This window comes from Amborella trichopoda, chromosome 6 (assembly GCF_054954075.1).
Source record: "Amborella trichopoda isolate Santa Cruz 75 chromosome 6, AtrichopodaSantaCruz75HAP2 v2.0, whole genome shotgun sequence".
Classification (NCBI taxonomy): Eukaryota; Viridiplantae; Streptophyta; class Magnoliopsida; order Amborellales; family Amborellaceae; genus Amborella; species Amborella trichopoda.
The window spans coordinates 47,979,568-47,998,082 of NC_142341.1; the positions used below are offsets into that span (position 1 = coordinate 47,979,568).

At 35.9% G+C, this 18,515-nt stretch overlaps 1 protein-coding gene across 3 annotated transcripts; it reads left to right on the top strand.

Annotated features, from left to right (window-relative positions):
• Positions 1-1,490: 1,490 nt before the first annotated feature.
• Positions 1,491-16,511, top strand: LOC18441942 (Ku70-binding family protein). Of its 3 annotated transcripts, none has more exons than XR_016057017.1 (5): positions 1,491-1,831; positions 1,913-2,034; positions 5,418-5,555; positions 5,773-5,846; positions 16,003-16,511. XR_016057017.1 is itself a non-coding variant. In XM_006852167.4 (5 exons), exons 1-5 carry the CDS (start codon positions 1,717-1,719, stop codon positions 16,135-16,137), a joined length of 594 nt encoding a protein of 197 aa, XP_006852229.3. In that variant the 5' UTR covers positions 1,491-1,716; the 3' UTR covers positions 16,138-16,511. The 3 variants fall into 3 exon arrangements, 2 of the variants coding, with proteins under 2 accessions (XP_006852229.3, XP_088725040.1); XM_006852167.4 differs by having other exon boundaries at positions 5,763-5,846; XM_088868914.1 differs by lacking the exon at positions 5,418-5,555 and having other exon boundaries at positions 5,763-5,846.
• The last annotated feature ends 2,004 nt before the right edge of the window (positions 16,512-18,515 follow it).

Here is an 18,515-nt window from a genome sequence, read left to right on the forward strand (position 1 = left end):
ACCAAACCGGTTCCATCGATTCCCAAGTCAAATAAAATGATTTTAACTCGACCTGACGGTTTTTAAACCTTGAAAAAGATGATTGGTATATTAAAGCAGCGGATTATTAGTGACATTCAGTACACACAAACAAGCCCAACACGTACTACTTACAGCGCAATTTTGAGAGATTTTCAAGTGAAAATCCCCTTTGACACTATAAACTCCTTAATTGGAAATAGTAGATGAGTTGCAGGAATCGATCGGATTATGATCTAAGAGTTGATTTATACCCATGAACAAATCTCCTTTTATATCATCGGTAGGGCCGATATGACTTATGCACTAAAATACGTAAGGAAATGCAATTAATTTAAGATCTAACTAAGAAAACTGAAAATGGGGAAAAGATAAACTTACCTGCCCAGGCCAGTTGGTCGGGACACCCGAAGCTTGAAGCTTTGCCCGTATCAGGACCGCGGCTTCACTTTACATCGTTTGTCCTCTTCTTTCTTTTCATAAATGACCAAGCCGTAACATTGGTTGAAATAAGATTACTAAGTTTCCTAATCAAGGTTTTTCAGATCTACCATTTGGAGGCTGAAATATGGGTCTTCATGATGGAGTTCATGGTTATTACATCTCCTAAATTTTATCAAGTGGCTCACTTCACTCATTGAATGGCTAAACTAAATGGAGTCTAAGCAATTTTTTTTGTGTCCAAGCATCAATAGCTTGGACTTAGGTCCTTTTATAGACCTCTGAGTGGTTGGGAAGAGGTCGGCCGATTTGGGGGAAGACTTGAGACTTTTTTTTCAAAAAAAAATAATCTATATATATATATATAAATTAGATAGTTATATATAAATATTTTAAAAATAATAATTTTTTTATATAAATATTTATTTGCTTAGGATGAAGAGGCTGAAGTACACTTGAATCTAATCAAAGTTGTTCGAATATGATCGAAGCGGCAATATCAGGTTTTGTTTCACTTCGGTCTAGGCCTAAAATCCAAAGTCTTTGGCCGAAGCAAAGTGAATTTGACAACACTGTTTTAGAACGTGCAATTGCGTAAAAATATAAGAAATTTTTTTTAATAGCATTGCAACCCTATAAAAATAAGTCAAAATTCACCAAAAATTACAATTATAACATAAAAAAACCTTCAAATCGATCATCTCAGCCTCAACGTATTATGGTCAGTGAAAAAACTTAGAATTTCAAATCATAAAAACAATATACCATGTAAACATAAGTGCGTATGGATTGAAACGATCAATACATTTTTTTTAGCTTCAAATTTCAAATTTCATTGCAATGTTGAAAATTGATTTTAAAACTAGCGTATGTATTTTTGAGACCCAAGTCCCAAAAGTACTTTTCGAGCTAGGATTCAAGTTGAGAGTGTATTTTATTTTCGTGAAGCCTAGGTCTACATAGGAAAAAGAAAACCAACCGTTGAACTTGGGACTTCCAATGTATATGACGAGAGAGCGTATAAGGAGGTCGTGTTAGAGAGAAACGATGGAAGCTTAGACAGAGAGGGGTGAAATTTTGGACAGAGAATTGAGCTCAAATGGGCAATGTCGCGGCCTGCAAATCCCTTTAAGCGCTTGTAGATTTGCTGCCATTATTCTCTGAGCTTTTCGATTTTTTCTCTCATTTTACTCATTCTCTCTCTAAGCTTTCGAAGCAGTGACAAATAAAGTTAATAGCCTTCATCTCTGAGCTAAAATGGCGGAAGCGACTGAAACAGTGAATAAGACGCCTCGTCAATTCTCTTCACTATATCCTGACAGAGGGAAAACAATTGAAGAATGCCAAGACATGATCCGTAGAAGTTTCAGAAGTAAGCCTTTTCCATTTTTCCTTCCCTGATCTCTGTTCTTTTTCGATTTCGAGAGGTTGCTTACAAGATCTCTCTCTGTAGGCCCCACTGTGAAATTCCTAAAGGAGAACTTGGAGAAAGCGGGTTGCCGAATTGGTGAGGATTTTGTGAAGGCTGTCGAGTGCGATAAGCAGATAAGTGGTGGCTATGTTCGTGGAGATGGGGTGTGTATTTCCGTTACTTTCCATACTCAAATGTTATTTGAATACGATCAAGATACTTGCTTGGGCATAGAGTTCTTAGATATATGAGTTGCTGCAGCGTTAATTTTTTAATTAGTTATTTGATATGATAAAAGGAAAAACTTTTCACTTGATGATTTCTTTCGAGAAAAAATGTGGGGTTATGATTTTCAGGCTTATTGTTTTTTGAAGGAATTGGGTTTCAGTATATTTGGAGCTGGCAACGACAGTGCGTAACTAGGCCTAAGGAATTGCGCTTTTATTGTGAGAAATCAGGGGAAATGAAAAGTTAAGGAGTTTTTTTCATAATGAGAGATTATCATACGTTTTGTGGGATGAGTTACTGATGCTACTACGTGTGGATACTTTTGCTTTGATGGGGAATTTGATGATTTTTATTGAGACCCATTTGTCATTGTAAAAATGGACTTGCTCAATGTGATTAGTTGGTGGTGAGAGCATTCTTACTCCTTTTGGTTGGATTCTACTCTACCTGTTCAAACTATAGAGTCACTAAGACGTTCTGAATTTTGTTGCGTCTTGATTTGTGAGAGGAATGCCCTCATTCTTTTTTGAAAAAGGTTGACTGGAGGAATGCCTTCATTAGCAAGGAGAAATTCCTGGAGTGTATTTAATAAGGGTATAAAGATACCATTTACCTTTTCTATAAGGAGGTCATAATCATTCTTGTCCCTTAGATTTCAAACGGGGTGGTTGTAAGAGTGTCATTGATTGGACATCTCGGACTTTGTGACTCATCCCAAGCCATCCAATTTGACATTTGATGAGTGAAAATAGTTGTGACCTTTTTGTACAAAAGATAAATGGTCTCTTTATAGACAATTCCCATTTAATAATTACTTACCAAAGTCTAGAAACCAATGTTATCAGAACTGGACCAGCCACCAAATAGGTGGGGTTTGGTCGAGTCAAAATCGGTTCGACAGCCAGTTGGACTAGATTTTAAGAAAATAAAGAAACATAAGAAATTTAAATTAAAAATGTGGAATATATTAAAAAAAGTTTCCAAACTTGTTTAGCCGGTCTAGCTGTTCCAAACTACCCTATCAACTAGTTAAAATAGGTCAAATATTAGTTTTGACTAGTTTTTGCCAAACACAGTTTTTGCTTTGGCTCAGACTGGCCAAGGCACCGATTGGATTGGATCGGCTGGTTCATTCTGATATTGATAACACTGATAGATACATTAGGGAAAATGAGTGTAGAGCATAGTCAAAGCCTGTGTCCTAGGCCATTTCATAGAAACCTTCTATGGATGATGGTTTAGCTCTAAGGATAGAAAGTTGTTATTTATCTTAGCTTGCAAAGTATTAAATTGCTGTGTCACCTTAACTCAGGAAATGAGATAGCTTTATATCACATGTAAATTGATTACTAACATAAATTGCACTTGCTACATTGTTACCTCCCTTGTAGTGAAAATGAGCATTGTCTTTCTTTGAATGCCGACAATGACCAGTGTTTTAAACTAGTTTTTCTCTACTTTGTGCATATGATAATAGGGCTAATATGTTTTATACATTGCAATATTGTACTATTTGAATTGATATGCATCTCTCTTCCCTGGAAGGTAGCAGATCGAAACAAGTACATCTAGACACTTGGAATTCAATGTTATTTGCCTGCTCATTTCTTAGTTTTGCAAATGACTCAGATTCCAACAAAATATGGGGAGGTTTTTTACTCCATTTAATTAACAATGCAACTAGGGGTTTGACAATGGGATAGATCATATCCATGTGCAAATTTAAGTCCTACTGCTGAACTATCCATATATATAACAGTCAGGCTTGGGCTTGATTGGTTGTTGACAGTGCAACATTACGTCCCAAGTTTGAATCCTAGCACTGAACTACCTAAAAGAGTAATGAGATAGATCACAGGCTTCATAAAGACTTCAGTATGGTGCTTTCGTTTAATAAACCCCATGGAACTTGGGAAAAGAACATACAATTGAAGTTTATGTCACGTCCAAGTTTACTTTCAGCAACTTCATTTAGTTGTGGAGTGCGAGGATATACTTGCTCAAGTGTTTTCTCATTGCAATTAGAGAAAGCTGTAGCCTGTAAAAACTATGAGCAGGTACTTCACATTTTTACGGGAGCTAACAACGAGGCAGATGCTTTGAGAAATAAGGATGATGAAATACTGCCCTGTAGAAGAGTGAGAGCTTCAATGGATGTCATTTAGATGTTACTTTGTCATCCTCTTTCTTATTCTCTTCGTGTTTCTTGTGTAGGATTGTCTACAAAGAAACCATTTACCTTTTGTACAAGGAATTCGCAATTATTCTTGTCCCTTCGATTTCAAAATGGGTGTTTGTAAGAGTGTCATTAATTAGACACAAAGTTCCAAAAAAAAAATTCTCAAACTCCATGTCTTACCCCAACAATCAAATTTTCTAAAAAAAAACTAAAAAAAAACTAAAAAAAAACTAAGAGCCGTGTATTTTTTTGTACAATGCAGTAATCCTACCATCTTGTTTTAGCAGTATTTTTATTGCTAAATGAAACTTTGCCCTAAAGGAAATTGAAAGTTGCATGGATATGCACACTTTCATGGAAGATTATGATGATATGACAGACATCAGAGTTTGATTGCGAAAGATATGTTGTGCAAGGAAGATAACATAAGGTCATATTACCAAAAATTGGCCTTAAGTGGAGCAAATGGTCCCCATGCACCTAAATGAACATATTATTGGGAATAAAAGATCCAAGGATCTAGGGTTTCTTGGTTCTAAAGTTCTTAGAACTGCAAACAAAATTTTGACCTCGGGGCACTCTAGAACCTCTTGGAATCACATGCTAATGGGTTTGCAAGAGATGATTCGGAATTCCTAGTTACTTCAATCAGATTTCTTGACTGGAATGATACTTTTGTTTGGATGTAGACTGCCTGAATCCTCTGTCACTATTAATCTCTTGCATTTATCTTATTTAGGGTAATCACCGTCAGGAAAAGTCCATTGCACAAAAGTAATGCTCTTGTGTAATTTTGGTTCTTCTTTACCTGCATGAAATCACATTATTCATGGATGACGAATTCTTGCATTTTCCTGTTTGTTGATTCAATGCAAATGGAGCTCTCTTTGCTCTAGGATTTCCCTGTGGTTGATTGTATATTTGAACTAATCTGTAAGAAGAAAATCGGGCTCACTGTTTCTCAATTTACTGGTTCTTGTAGTTTTATAAATTTCAATGCGTCATTAAAAATGAATGCTCAAAAGTTTAATCCTGCTTTTGTCAGTGTCAATATACCACATCCTGTTTTAACCTTTGCAATATATTTCAAAAATCATTTAGTGATGACACTGATTTATGAGTTCCTTACTTTTGTACCAGATTTTGGTTTGTAGTAATCATATGAACATGCAAGATGAAGTAGACCAAGTTGTTATCCATGAACTAATACATGCATATGATGACTGTCGGGCTGCAAACTTGGACTGGGCAAATTGCGCACATCATGCCTGCAGTGAGGTAACGTAATAAACTTAAACTGTATACTGAGTGTTGAACTTTCCATTAGCTTGGTTGATTTCAACTTCACCTTTCCTGATATTGTTTTGTATAATTTGTTTTAGTTTACTTCAAATAATGTGCATTACTTTTCTCCTTTGGTGGTTGGTTTCATCTTGAAAATCTTGTAATTTCATCTTTTTATGATGGCTTATATTTTGGTATCAGATTCGTGCAGGTCATCTGAGCGGTGATTGCCACTACAAACGTGAACTACTACGGGGACATCTAAGAATCAGAGGTCATGAGCAAGTAAGATACCCTATTTCACCAGAGTACAGTTATCTTTAATGCTTCATCTACTGTTTCGTGTTTCAAAAATGCCGATTTAGACAAGATCATTCATAATGAAAAACTTCATCACACTCTATGTAGATGTTGCGGATGTTATTTGGCGTAGAACTCCACCCTATTCACATGTGTTGAATCATATATTGGATTATTGACGTAATAGTTTTTCCTTTTTTTTTTTTTAGACATGCCCAATAATTTTAACTTGCTTGATCACCTGGGTTATAGGACTTTAAAAGGAAAATGCTTATATGTAGCTGTGGTAGTGGCCGCATGCACTGGCAGCCGTTTTTGCCCTCTGCTATCAGAAGGTGCAAGATGCACAAACACTGACTTGGTATAAGCGCATCTCTGCCATCAGTTTTTATAGGACGGCATAGGGGCCTGAGGCTGCATTAAAACCACCCTATGAAAAATACCATGAACCACTTCCCACTACATGCATCTCGTTTTTTCTTCTGGTGTATTTTTCAAGTGTCTTTATATTGCTTGACATGTATTATGGGTTTTAACTAAATAAAGGGCAATTAGTTATGAAAATTTGCAGAAACAATGCTGTTGCGCATTAGAACAGTGGCCGTCATTATGGCAAGTAACCTGATGACATGTTAGTTTAGCCTATCTTGTAGAACCAAACAAAAATAGAACTTGAAATTCAACAACTATTTCACAATGCTAAGACATTTTATTGTCATAACAGCCTTTTTAAGAGAAACTTCCTTAGGATACAAAAGAAATAATTCAATCTGCAAGTAAAAGATCAGGAAGAAAGTGATGTACTCCTAACTCTTTTAGAATTGTTCATTTTTTACTGGACATGTCTCACTTTTCTAGCTTTTCTAAATTTTTTTCCGCCTGTTTCAAATATGCAAAAAATAAATCTCAATATTGCATTCATTGAAATACATACCATGATTTAGACCTTGGCACCCTGCAACATGTATTAGTACAAGATAATATACAATATCCCCTATAATTTAATGAACAATAATATCAATTTTAGTTAAGTAACATCTTTAAAAATCATGCGAACCTTAACAGATTTAGAGTCATCGAATCCATTCATTGTTAGCTCTTTTTTTTTTCGTTAAAAGTGATCAGGATTAGCCTAGTCAAATCGATTCTGTTGAGTCTTGAATCCAAAGCATGAAGTCTTCAAACATTAGTTTGGAGACTTGAGAAGCTGTGAAATTCTTCGCATTGAGGAAACGTAGATCTAGACCCACGAAACCAGATTTGAACCGTATAAGGGTTTCTAAAGATTGTCTATAGTTTTGAATCAAGGAAGGTTGAATTATGGATTCAAAATCCGAGTTGGGGCACATAGGATCAGCATGTAAACACATGTGAACTTTGATCAAGAAGGAACCTTGGGGCTTTTGTTCTCCTTGATGCCATGAGTCTTCTTGGTATTGATCAGTGTTTCAAAATTGCCGATCCGGATTGAGAATCGCCGATCTGAACTAGGAATCGATGGCGACCGACCCGGTTCCTAGTTAGAAACATGAATTGGTCCAATTCCCATAGACTTGCTTGGTTCAAGCGAGTCTGTCAAAGAACCGAGTGATCTAGACCACCCAATTGCCTGGTCTCCCCATTTTATTTTATTATTGCTTTTCAGTTATTTATTTCAAAAATTAAATTTGTTATTTATTTGTTTATTTTTGTTTTCGTTTGGGACCGATTCTCACATCTGAGAATCGGTTTGATTTGCCAACCCGAGATCCCAATTGGATTTCTAGAAGGCTGGTTCGCCTAGCCTGTCTGGTTTTTGAAGTAGGATATTTCCCTTAATTGATTTCTCAATCCAAGGGATTTGGACAAGAAACACCAAGGGGTTGAGAAGCCTAGGGTGGTCTAGATTCTAGAATAGAGGTAGACCACAATTTCCAGCAGTTCACGCCAAACCAGTGGTTTAAAAAACGGATCGGTGACCCTGATCAGGCATCCCAAAGACCGATCCAGATCGGCGAATGGCGATCCGGATCGGGAATCAGGTTGAATCGCTCGGATTAAGCCTTAAAAAAATTCAAAAAAATTATGAAAATTCATTATAAATGTTGTTTTTTAGGAATCCAATAAGAAATAGGGGTACTACATTATTACCTTTCATTGTTTTCATCAATTTATGAATATTGAGATGTTCTTTCCCTGTATGGACTTATGTTGACCATTAAATTTACATCACACAAAAGAAATCATAGAATTATCATGGATTAATTATATAATCATATATGGACTACAATAAATAGTTGACTAAATCGATGAAAATTTGGCCCCTAAAATCTCGAATTGGCGGAAAACCCTAATTCGCTAAAAAACCCAAATTATTACAACCTAACTAACTATAATATTATATACCAACAATATTTTATAATTATTTTATTATATAAATAATAACAAATCCCAAATATTTTATAATATCATCTAATTTAAAATGTATTATTGACAATTGTAAGAAAAATACTACACTACATGATTTATAATACAAAAATTAATAAATAAAATAAAAGATTTGGTTATTAATGTAGAAATTATTAGAATGCGTAGCAATTTTCTTTAATTATTTAGGTTTCTAGAATAAATTAGTAGAAAAGATTGTTAGCAGAAAGAGAAATTTCAAATGGCCTCATTGTATGAATCCTATCTTTAAATTAATAGTACTAAATTTATGTTAAAGACCATCATGTTATGAAAATAAAAAATATAATTAGACCATTTATTCCTAGGTTGTATTAAGAAATACCTTTTATTTTTTTGACAAGAAATACTTATTGTGTTATCTTTTATTTATTTTTACAAGAAAAATATGGTACTTGTTGATTATCTTCTTTTTTTTTTTTGACAAAAGAAGAAGACGTTGTACTACATTTGTTTTTTGCTTGTTGTAATTACTTTTTATTTTTTTTTACAAGAAAAAAAAAAAATGATGATGCCAAAGTACATTTTTTTTTTTATGCCTTTTGTTTTATTTTTTTGCAAGAAATACTTGTTATATTACCTTGTAATTTTTTTACAAGAAAAATAAAAAAATGTTGTAGTATATTTTTTATCTTTATCTTGAAAAGCCTTTTATTTTTTATTTTTTCTAATTTTTTACAAGAGTATTTTCTGCCTTTGTTTATTTTTGTTGTCAAAAATTTTTTTTATGCCTTTTGTTTTATTTTTTTGCAAGAAATACTTTTTATATTACCTTGTATTTTTTTTACAAAAAAAATAAAAAAATGTTGTATTATATTTTTTATCTTTATCTTGAAAAGCTTTTTATTTTTTATTTTTTAAGCTTTTTTTACAACAAGAAAATATTTTTATTTTTTCTATTTTATTTCAAGTTTTTTATTCATTATCTTTAAAAGCTTTTTATTTTTTATCTTTATCTCTATTTTTTATCTTTATCTTAAAAAAATTGTTGTATTATAAACGACGACGCGCAGGGTTCAAACTCAAGACGCCCGCCCGAAAATTCAAGGTTGTCAACCAACACCACCACATCGCTTGATGTGTTTCATTAGCAACTACAATTCAATACATATTAAATCATCTTACTTGAATGGCTTTTTGTGGGAATTATCCCACATCGAAGGATGAGAGACCCTTTGTTCTCTATAAAGTGCTATGTACTAGTCATTCAGTCGCGTGTAGAAAAGCGAGGGGGGCATACGAGCGAGGTGAATTGCCATGCGTGGAGGGTTTGTAGGTGCCACGTGTCGCTCTCGTGAGGCAGCCAAGTGTGAATCCAAAAATTTTCGGTGAGACGCGTGATTTTACTATTGGGAATCGCCCGGTTCTCTCTGAAAACGGACGATTCCCGATTTTTTCGTGGAACCGGCTCGGTAGCCGACGATTCCCTAGTCGAACCGGGCGATTCCGGCTCGACTCGGCGAGTTTTCAAACACTGCGCCAAACAGACATACAAACATATCAACATAAATAATTATCAAGCATGTTGGATGGAGGTATCCTGTTTACTAATACACTAAAACTTAAATATATTTGCTTAAAAATTAGTGGGAAGATGTACCTAAACTGATGTTTTCCTTAGAAAGGTTAAACCTAAACATGCTAAGATTTCTTTTGTCTTGTTAGTTTAAGGCGAGTACCTCACATCGATATTTTTCTGTTATGAATTACATACACTTCTTAATTTGCTCCCTGCTTTTATGGACCATTTGGATCCTACTCGCAAAACCTGGTTCTGTGTATCCAGGATTTGGACGGTGAAATGTTGTTTGCTCATATGTGGCTGCCCATAACCAGCTTTTACTTATCGTAAAAAGACTCATATCTATACTTATTACACAAAATAGTTGAATTTGGCCCATGACAAATGTGCCAATCCACGACGGGCTATGTGCCCGTTAACCCCTCTTTTTCAACTGCTTTCTCCTCTTTATTATTTTTGGTTCATCTCTCCCTCTCTCTCTCTCTCTACCCACTCCATTTCTCCAATACCTGGTTCTTACCCTCTCTGTTTTGCCTCTTTCTTTCACCGAAGTAGAGCTCCTTCCCTCTCATTTCGTCCACCATATTTTTTACCAGCTCTGCCAAATTTGGCTGCAATTTCCTTCTGGTTCAGGCAATTGCCCAGAATGGGCTCTCTACTAAACCTGAAGATCCCCTCACAAAGCTGAGAAGGACCCAACAATGGAGGAGGGGGCCTGCCTTCCTGAAACTTGAGTACAACCACGGAACCCATGAATTTCCAGCCAATTTCTGGCAAAACTCATGAGAAAACCTCATTTTTCAGGCGATGAATGGCTGAACATCAAGAACCTAGAGAGGAAAAGAAACCGGGAATGGGTGGCAGGAAAATAGCAAAATAGTTCTTTATGGTGAAATAGAGGAAAAGAAGAATAGTGAACACACACATATATATATATATATATATATATATATATATATAGAGAGAGAGAGAGAGAGAGAGAGAGAGAAACTAGTATTGGAGTGGCTGGAAACTAGCAAAACTTGTAGTTTTTGGTAAATTATAGACAATCAGAGGCCAAAGTTAAATTGGATCAATCCCAGTAATGAGGTGGTTATAAACTTTGGTGCACAGAAAAAGATAATAGTAGAAATGACGTAGGCATAATAATATTAGACAGCGATTTAAAAGATAAAGTAGTTAATGTCAAGAGAGTAGGTGATAAGTTGATATTAATTGAACTTGTATTAAGGGAAGAGATAGTTAACATAATTAATGCTTATGCACCACAAGTAGACTAGAGGATAGAATTAAGAGATAATGTTGGGAGGACATGGATTGGTGCAAGACATGCCAAATGGAAAGAGGACCTTTTTATAAGGGGACTTAAATGGACATATAGGAAAGGATAGTAGAGGATATGAGTGGCTACATGGGGGATATGAGTTTGGTGAAAGAAATAGATGGGTGAGGCTATTTTAGATTTTGCTTTGGCCGACAACCTAGCCATAGCAAATACTTACTTTAAAAAGTGAGATGAGCATTTAATACCATATAAAAGTGGATCACATAAAAGCTAGATAGACTTCTTCCTAGTTAAGAAGATAGATCGATCAGCATGTAAAGACTGGAAGGTTATTTTTGGAGAGAGTTTGACTACTCAACATAGGCTCGTAGTTATGGATGTCTGCATAAAAACATGAAAGAGAAAGGGTGAAATTAATAGGTATCCAAGAACTAGGTGGTGAAATTTTAAAAAAATAAAATAGTCTTATTTAAGGATAAATTAGTTAAAGGCAAATGGTACCCTGAACATGAGATCAATATTATGTGGAATGAGATGGCTGATTGTATTTAGAAAGTGACAAAAGAAGTTTTAAGAGAATCTAGAGGGAAAAGAAATTCCGATAAGGAAATGTGGTGGTGGAGTGATGACGTTCAGAAAGCCATTAGCAAAAAAAGATCATATTAAACACTTTACAATGTAGTAAAAATGATCAAAACATAGAAGAATATAAAACGACTACGAAAAATGCTAAAACGATAGTAAGTAAGGCTAAATTTAAGGCATATGATAGTCTATACAGTAAATTGGGAAAAAGAGAAGGTGAAAAAATGTTTTCAAATTAGCAAAAATGAGAGAGAAAAAGTGTAGGGATTTAGGCTGTATTAAATACATTAAAAATGAAATTCAGAGGGTTCGGGTGAAGGATGAAGAGAGGTCAACGAAAGGCGGAGAGTTTACTTTCAAAAATTATTAAATGACAAACACAATGGGAACATAACAGTAGAAGGAACCATTGGCATAAATGACGGTGGGGGTCATAGATACATTCGTAGGATTAGGATATCAAAAGTGAAAGAAGTTTTGAAGAGGATGAAGATAAGAAAGGCTTTAGGACCAGATGGTATTCAGATAGAGATTTGGAAGTGTATGGGGGAGATTGGCATTGATTGCCTAACCAAGTTGTTCAACAAGGTTTGAGAACAAAGAGAATGCCAGGCAAATTGAGGAAAAATATCGTGGTACCTATCTACAAGAACAAATGAGACATACAAAATTGTGCAAACTATCGAGAGATCAAACTTATGAGCCACACTAAAAAGTTGTCTGAGAGAGTGATTGAGCAACGACTAAGGTATGAAACGAGCGTATCAGAAGAGCAATTCGGTTTTATACCAGGGAGGTCAACAACCGAAACTATTTTCCTGCTTATGCAACTGATTGAGAAGTTTAGAGCGAAGGGAAAAAACTTCCACATGGTCTTTATTGATCTAGAGAAAGCTTATGATAGAGTACCTAGAAATTTTATTTAGTGGGTGTTGGAAAGAAAGGAGTCTTCAGACACTACATCGATGTGGTGAGAGATATGTACCAGAGAGCGCTAACTAGTGTACGAACAATTAGTGGAGAGACGAGTGAGTTTTCAGTGACAATAGGTCTGCATCAGGGGTCAATATTGAGCCCATACCTCTTTGTCTTAGTTATGGATGACTTAACTAGGCACTGATGCAAAAGGAGTCCGGAAAATTAAATTCGGTCTTCTTTCGATCTTAAACAATAAAAAATTCAACAATACTGGAGGAGAAAAATATGGCTGAAAATCAAGACATGGATAAGAAGAAGCTATCTTTCTTCATTCATAAATAAACTCTCTGTAAAAATATTCAAGTAAGTCTCTATGGGGATGTCCTCTCATTTAATACAAACTTCAAAAAAAAAAAAAAAACTAAATAAAAAAAAGGATAACTCTCTCTCTCCCTCTCTCTCCACCACATGAATTTCTCTCTCTCCCTCTCTCTCCACCATGTGAACCTCTATTCCCCTCTCTCTTGATATCCTTGACTCATCCCATAACTCCATCCCAAGAATATAAGGATATCTTCCCCCTTATGTTAACCACTTTCCTTAAATCCTCGTTTTTAGGATCTCTTTTCCCATCTTTATCCCATGTCTTAGATCCACAATTCTAGGATCCTTCTTTCAAGCTCAAGTACCTCCTTTCCTTATCCGATATCTTTCTTAAGATCTTCCAATCCCATAGGAATAGGAATCTCCTTTTGATTCACGCCTTCCTTAACCTCACGTATTATCCCCATAAAATAGCAACTATCCTTTTTTCTCGCCTAGATCCTCTTTTGTGGCATTTTCTCTCACTTGTGCACATCCCATACAAGACCCAACGTCCTACCCACCCTTATTTCCCATGTAACCCATTTGATTTCCTCAATGAAAATAGGACCCCATAGAATCCAATGTGATCTACTACCATATACAGGTTCACCACAAAATAGGAAACTAACTAATAAAGAAATTTAAAAATTTAAGTTAATCCTAATAAATAAAAATTGAACACCCACCCTAAATACTAATAAATAAATCTACCCAAATCCTTGAAAACTAATTTCTAAATAAATAAACGTGTCAGATGCGATTCGCGTCAGGCACCTACAAGGTGAGGTACTATGGTGCATGTTGTTCGCGGATGACATAGTTTTGATCGATGAGACTTGCAACGATGTCAACGAAAAGTTAAAACTTTGGAGGGATACTTTAGAATCTAAAGGTTTTAAAATTAGCCGCACGATCAAAGTATATGGAATCCAAGTTTAGTAACAATAAGAGTAGATACGGGGAACTAGTTAAGATAGATAGCAAAGAAATATCAAAAAGAGCACACTTTTGATATCTTGGGTTGATAGTCTGGAAATTGGAGAGATTGAGGAAGATGTCACACATAGAACGAAGCTAGGTGGATGACATGAAGATGTGCAACTGGAGTTTTATGTGATCGTCTCATAACAATGAAGCTGAAGAGTAAGTTCTATAGGACAATTGTGAGACTAGCTTTATTTTATGAGGTAAAATGTTGGGCGGTCAAAAAACGATATACATATAAAATGAGTGTAGCAAAGATAAGAATGTTGAGATGGATGAGTGGTAAGACAAGAAGGGATAGAATTCGAAATGAATGCATTTCGGATAATTTAGGTGTGGCACCAATAGGCGATAAGATGAGAGAAAGTAAACATAGGTCGGCTGGCCGTGTGGCTGATGGAGGGCAAAATTATTCTAATTTTTGTTTTATTCAACTTTAAAGGATATATATTATAGTTGTTGTTTTAGGGTTATTTCTAGGGGTTTTTAAATTTTTAGGGATTCTAGGGTGTTTATTTTTTTTTATTTCGTAAGTAGTAAGTACTATTCATGAGTAATGTTCACAGCGGTAAAACTATCATTATGAATTTTAATTTAGATTAGGATATATAGGTCAATGTATTATTTGTTTGGACAAGTTTTGTACGTGAAACATGAAATTATAATATATAAGAGATGTGTGGGGTCTTGAGGGGGCCAATTCCACATGATTTTTAGAAATTGAAAAAGAGAAAGCTTATGCTTTTAGAGCCTTAGCTTGGGGTATGGAGAAGAAACCCTAGGTTTTTTTAAATTGTGATTATGTTTGGCTTTGTTTCTTGTCGATTTTACTGCTTCTTCAAATTTCCCTGCATCAGTTTGCCTTTAACCACCTTCCAAACCTCTTCCTTGGAATGATCGATATGAGACAAATTATTTTCTCCCTGCACCATCGACATGATTTTGAGGGAGCTTTTCTACAGAGTTCCCCCTTAAGGATCCAAGGTCTTGCATTTCTCACAGACAACTGTAATGAACTCGTGGATCATCGCATTTCTTCCAAACCTCATTTACAGTGAACCAAATTTCCTCTAAACAAATCGAACTAATGTCAATGGCAACACAGATTCTTGGTTCGGGCCTAGATCTTTGATGACTAGGTATGTCCCTAAAGATGGGATTGCCAATAACCGATACAATACGATAAAGGATCTCCGGCTCCCAAAAAACTAGTCGGCAGGTTATGCAGCTTGACCCGTATTACGATTCCATCTCTATAAAGAATTCATGAAAAGTTTTGGCAAAGTTTGACGTTGGCTGACTACTTGACACAACCCACCTCCTTTACCCGGATCCCACTTCTGTAAAACTAAACACTTTTTATTGATAAACCAAGGACCTCTAGTCATGGCCATGAGCATTTCATCCTCGGAATTAAAGCTGAGTATGTCATCCTCAGAATTCAAGCTGAAGAGCAATAACCCGTACTTCAAAGAAAATATCTCTAAATCTATCTCAATCACCCACATTTCCTAAGCATGCTCTTCATATAGTTGCAATCGGGCTTGCTTCCCAAAAAGGATCCAACCAAAGTACTCCCAGCGGTTAGCACATTTTTCATAGATTTCTGGCTCAATAACAGCATAGGTCTTACCGTCTATCTTCTTTTGGGGCAAAACCTCCATGACTTCTAAGCAGAAGACCCCCATTTGGACACCCCCCCTAGATTCAAATAGTACAATGAGGGGGCATTCTTATTCCAGCAGTTAAAAGGACCTACCTTTCTGCCGTGATGCTTGGTAGTGCAGTTAGTCACAAGAGGGGGAAAGCTCTCTTCTGGTAAAAGTCTATTGTCATGAGCAACAGGGAGGCTAAAGGGTGAAGCCACAGGAAACTCAACAGAGGCTAAAGGGTGAAGCCACAGGAGTGTACAAAGTGTCCTGCGTGCATGCCCAGGTTTAGCATAGATATAAGACCTTGTTTTTTCATCTTTACCTGTTTGATAAATATGCAACCTTTGTGCTCATCATACAATAATATTCTTTTCATGGAAACAGGAGTGTGTGAGGAGACGAGTCCTAAAGTCTGTCATGGCGAATCCATACTGCTCAGAATCAGCTGCAAGGGATGCCATGGATGCCGTTTGGGATGTCTGTTACAGCGATACAAAGCCCTTTGACAGGGCTCCTTAGGGAGCTTCCTCTTTTTTGGTTGCATGCTCCCAAAATCATCAGTTTCTTTTCTTTCACAGAAATTCATATTTATAAATCAAATTCATCTTCATTCATTCTTATGAGGTTGGAACTGAATTGCCATGGAATGGCCCATGGTAGTGGATATTTTCCTGTTTCGGTTATTTATCATGGACTTGTAGGGAAGCCATTCATTCAGAGAGAAAATGTGTATGCTTATGATTTTTGGATCATTCATGATTTTCTTGTAACCCCTTACGGTCGAAATGGTGCAGAAAAGATCAACAACTTGAAGAAATAACCATTGCAATGTATTTGTTCACGCACATTTCATTGTGGAAGTAGATGGACTATTATAAGCATGTTTTTTTTAATATGACTGTTATGAGCATGTTGATACAGAGAGTGTGTGCACGCTCAGGTATGTGTGTGATAGAGATCTAGTGGCTTTCTTAGGGTCCAGTCCCTGGCACTATAACATGGATTCTACGGGAGCCACCATTTCCAGAGAAATTTTTTGCCCCAAGGGCACAAAAATCGCACCCATTGAAGAAGCGTGCACCTTAGTTCTTTAACGGTATTCGTGTTTGGTGTGACTTATAACTGGTCACAGCACAGCAAACTGCTGTGCATGGCATAAATAGGCCTCGTGCCTACCACATGATAGAGGAGGAAGTGTTGTAGGTATTGGCCTCAAACCAAACATCCTATTTGCGACGTAGTTGCCCTTCTTCAACCTTAGTTGCCCTACTTTTAGCTAGGCTTGTGAACCGGGCTGACTGGCCTGTGGGCTTCCAGGTCAGGCTGGGGCAGCCTTATTAGGCCTGTGAGCTGGGCTTGGGACTGGCATGGCTTATGGCTTGCCACATCTCGTTCAAGTCCCATCCAACCCAAACCCAGCCTATCGGATGCTGGTTGGGCCAAGCAAGTTTGTGGACTTCCATGTCAGCAGACCCACTCTTGCGTTGTGGCTGGGCCTGGCAGAGTTAAAGAATTGGACCCCATCCTGGCCTGGCCTAGGTTTCCTCAATCGAAGTTTAGCATTGATCGACAAGATATCCAAACCTATGCTCTTTCCATTGAAAATATTGGGAAAAGATAAGAAGATTATTTCTCTTTTCGAGTAATGATCCTATAGGACGCTCCCCCATGTATGTATGTAAGACTTCAAAGGATCACCATTAAAGTTGGTACGAATTTTTAGAAAAGTTATCACATGTGTGTAAAACTTCAAAATATCACCATTAAAGTTGGTATGGATTTTTAGAAAAGTTATCACATGGGTCCAACACACATGGGTGGAAAAAAGTCCTATAGGATCATTTCTCTTTTCTTAAATGACTAGGACTAGGAAGATCCCCAAACCTGTGCCTTTTTCATTCTATTGAAAATATTGGGAAAAGTCTGACAAAATTATTTTTGCTACAGGATTTATCTTATCATGGATACATTATCTGCTAATCATTTCAGTTTTTTTTACCGAACTTTTTTAAAGGACAATGTCATAATGTACATAGAAAGTCCTTAGATGAATAAATTCTCAACTTAAAATTATTTATGAAAAACTTTACGTCCTCGTTGGAACTTCAAATCTATTTTTTCACTTTTATCATCTTTGCATTCCATTTGGATAAGCTTCCGACAGATTTCCCAAGTTCTTGAGAAACACCATGATTTCACAATATCTTTAAAAAGTACGTCGTTGAAAGTTTGACCAAAGAACAAGATCTACTAGGCTCCAAAGCTAGAAATTTAACATATCAAAAAAACTAGACATTTAACATATTAAAAGAAAGAATATGTACCATAGGACTATTTATCTTTCTTACAACGAGGTTACAATTACTCCTAACCATTAGATGTCAAATTGAATAGCTTGGTATGTGTCTCCAAGTTTGATAAATTCTTTTGGAAACTTTGAGTTCAGTCAATAACATACTCACACCCACCCGATTTGAGATACTAAGGATAAGAGTAATTATAACCTTTTGCTAAAAGTAAATGCTCTCTTTATATAATTATTATTACATGGAGAATGTCTATCTCTTTCACACACACATATATATATATAGGAAAATCTTCCTATTAGCCCAAGGGCTAATTGGAAGATATGAACCTAACGGCCCAGATTGAATGGGGGCTGATCTGACGATCACAGATGTCTGATAGTGTTTGAATTTTAATATTTTTTCTACAAATCCAAATCATTTGAAATTTTAAACATGTGTTCATTAAAAATAAGTGAATCTTCAAAAAATATAAAAAAATTATTTTACATGAAAAAAATTGACCAAAATATCCCCATAAAGTTTCAAAAATATTTTTATCACTTTTATTTTTACAGATTATTTTTTTTATATTTTTATTAAGTGCGACTT

Excerpts from the sequence above, each read along its gene's own strand:
- LOC18441942 (XM_006852167.4), top strand. The coding sequence starts at position 1,717 with ATGGCGGAAGCGACTGAAACAGTGAATAAGACGCCTCGTCAATTCTCT. Across the intron at positions 1,832-1,912 it reads GATCCGTAGAAGTTTCAGAA|GCCCCACTGTGAAATTCCTA; the intron begins GTAAGCCTTTTC and ends CTCTCTCTGTAG. Across the intron at positions 5,556-5,762 it reads CACATCATGCCTGCAGTGAG|ATTCGTGCAGGTCATCTGAG; the intron begins GTAACGTAATAA and ends TTTTGGTATCAG.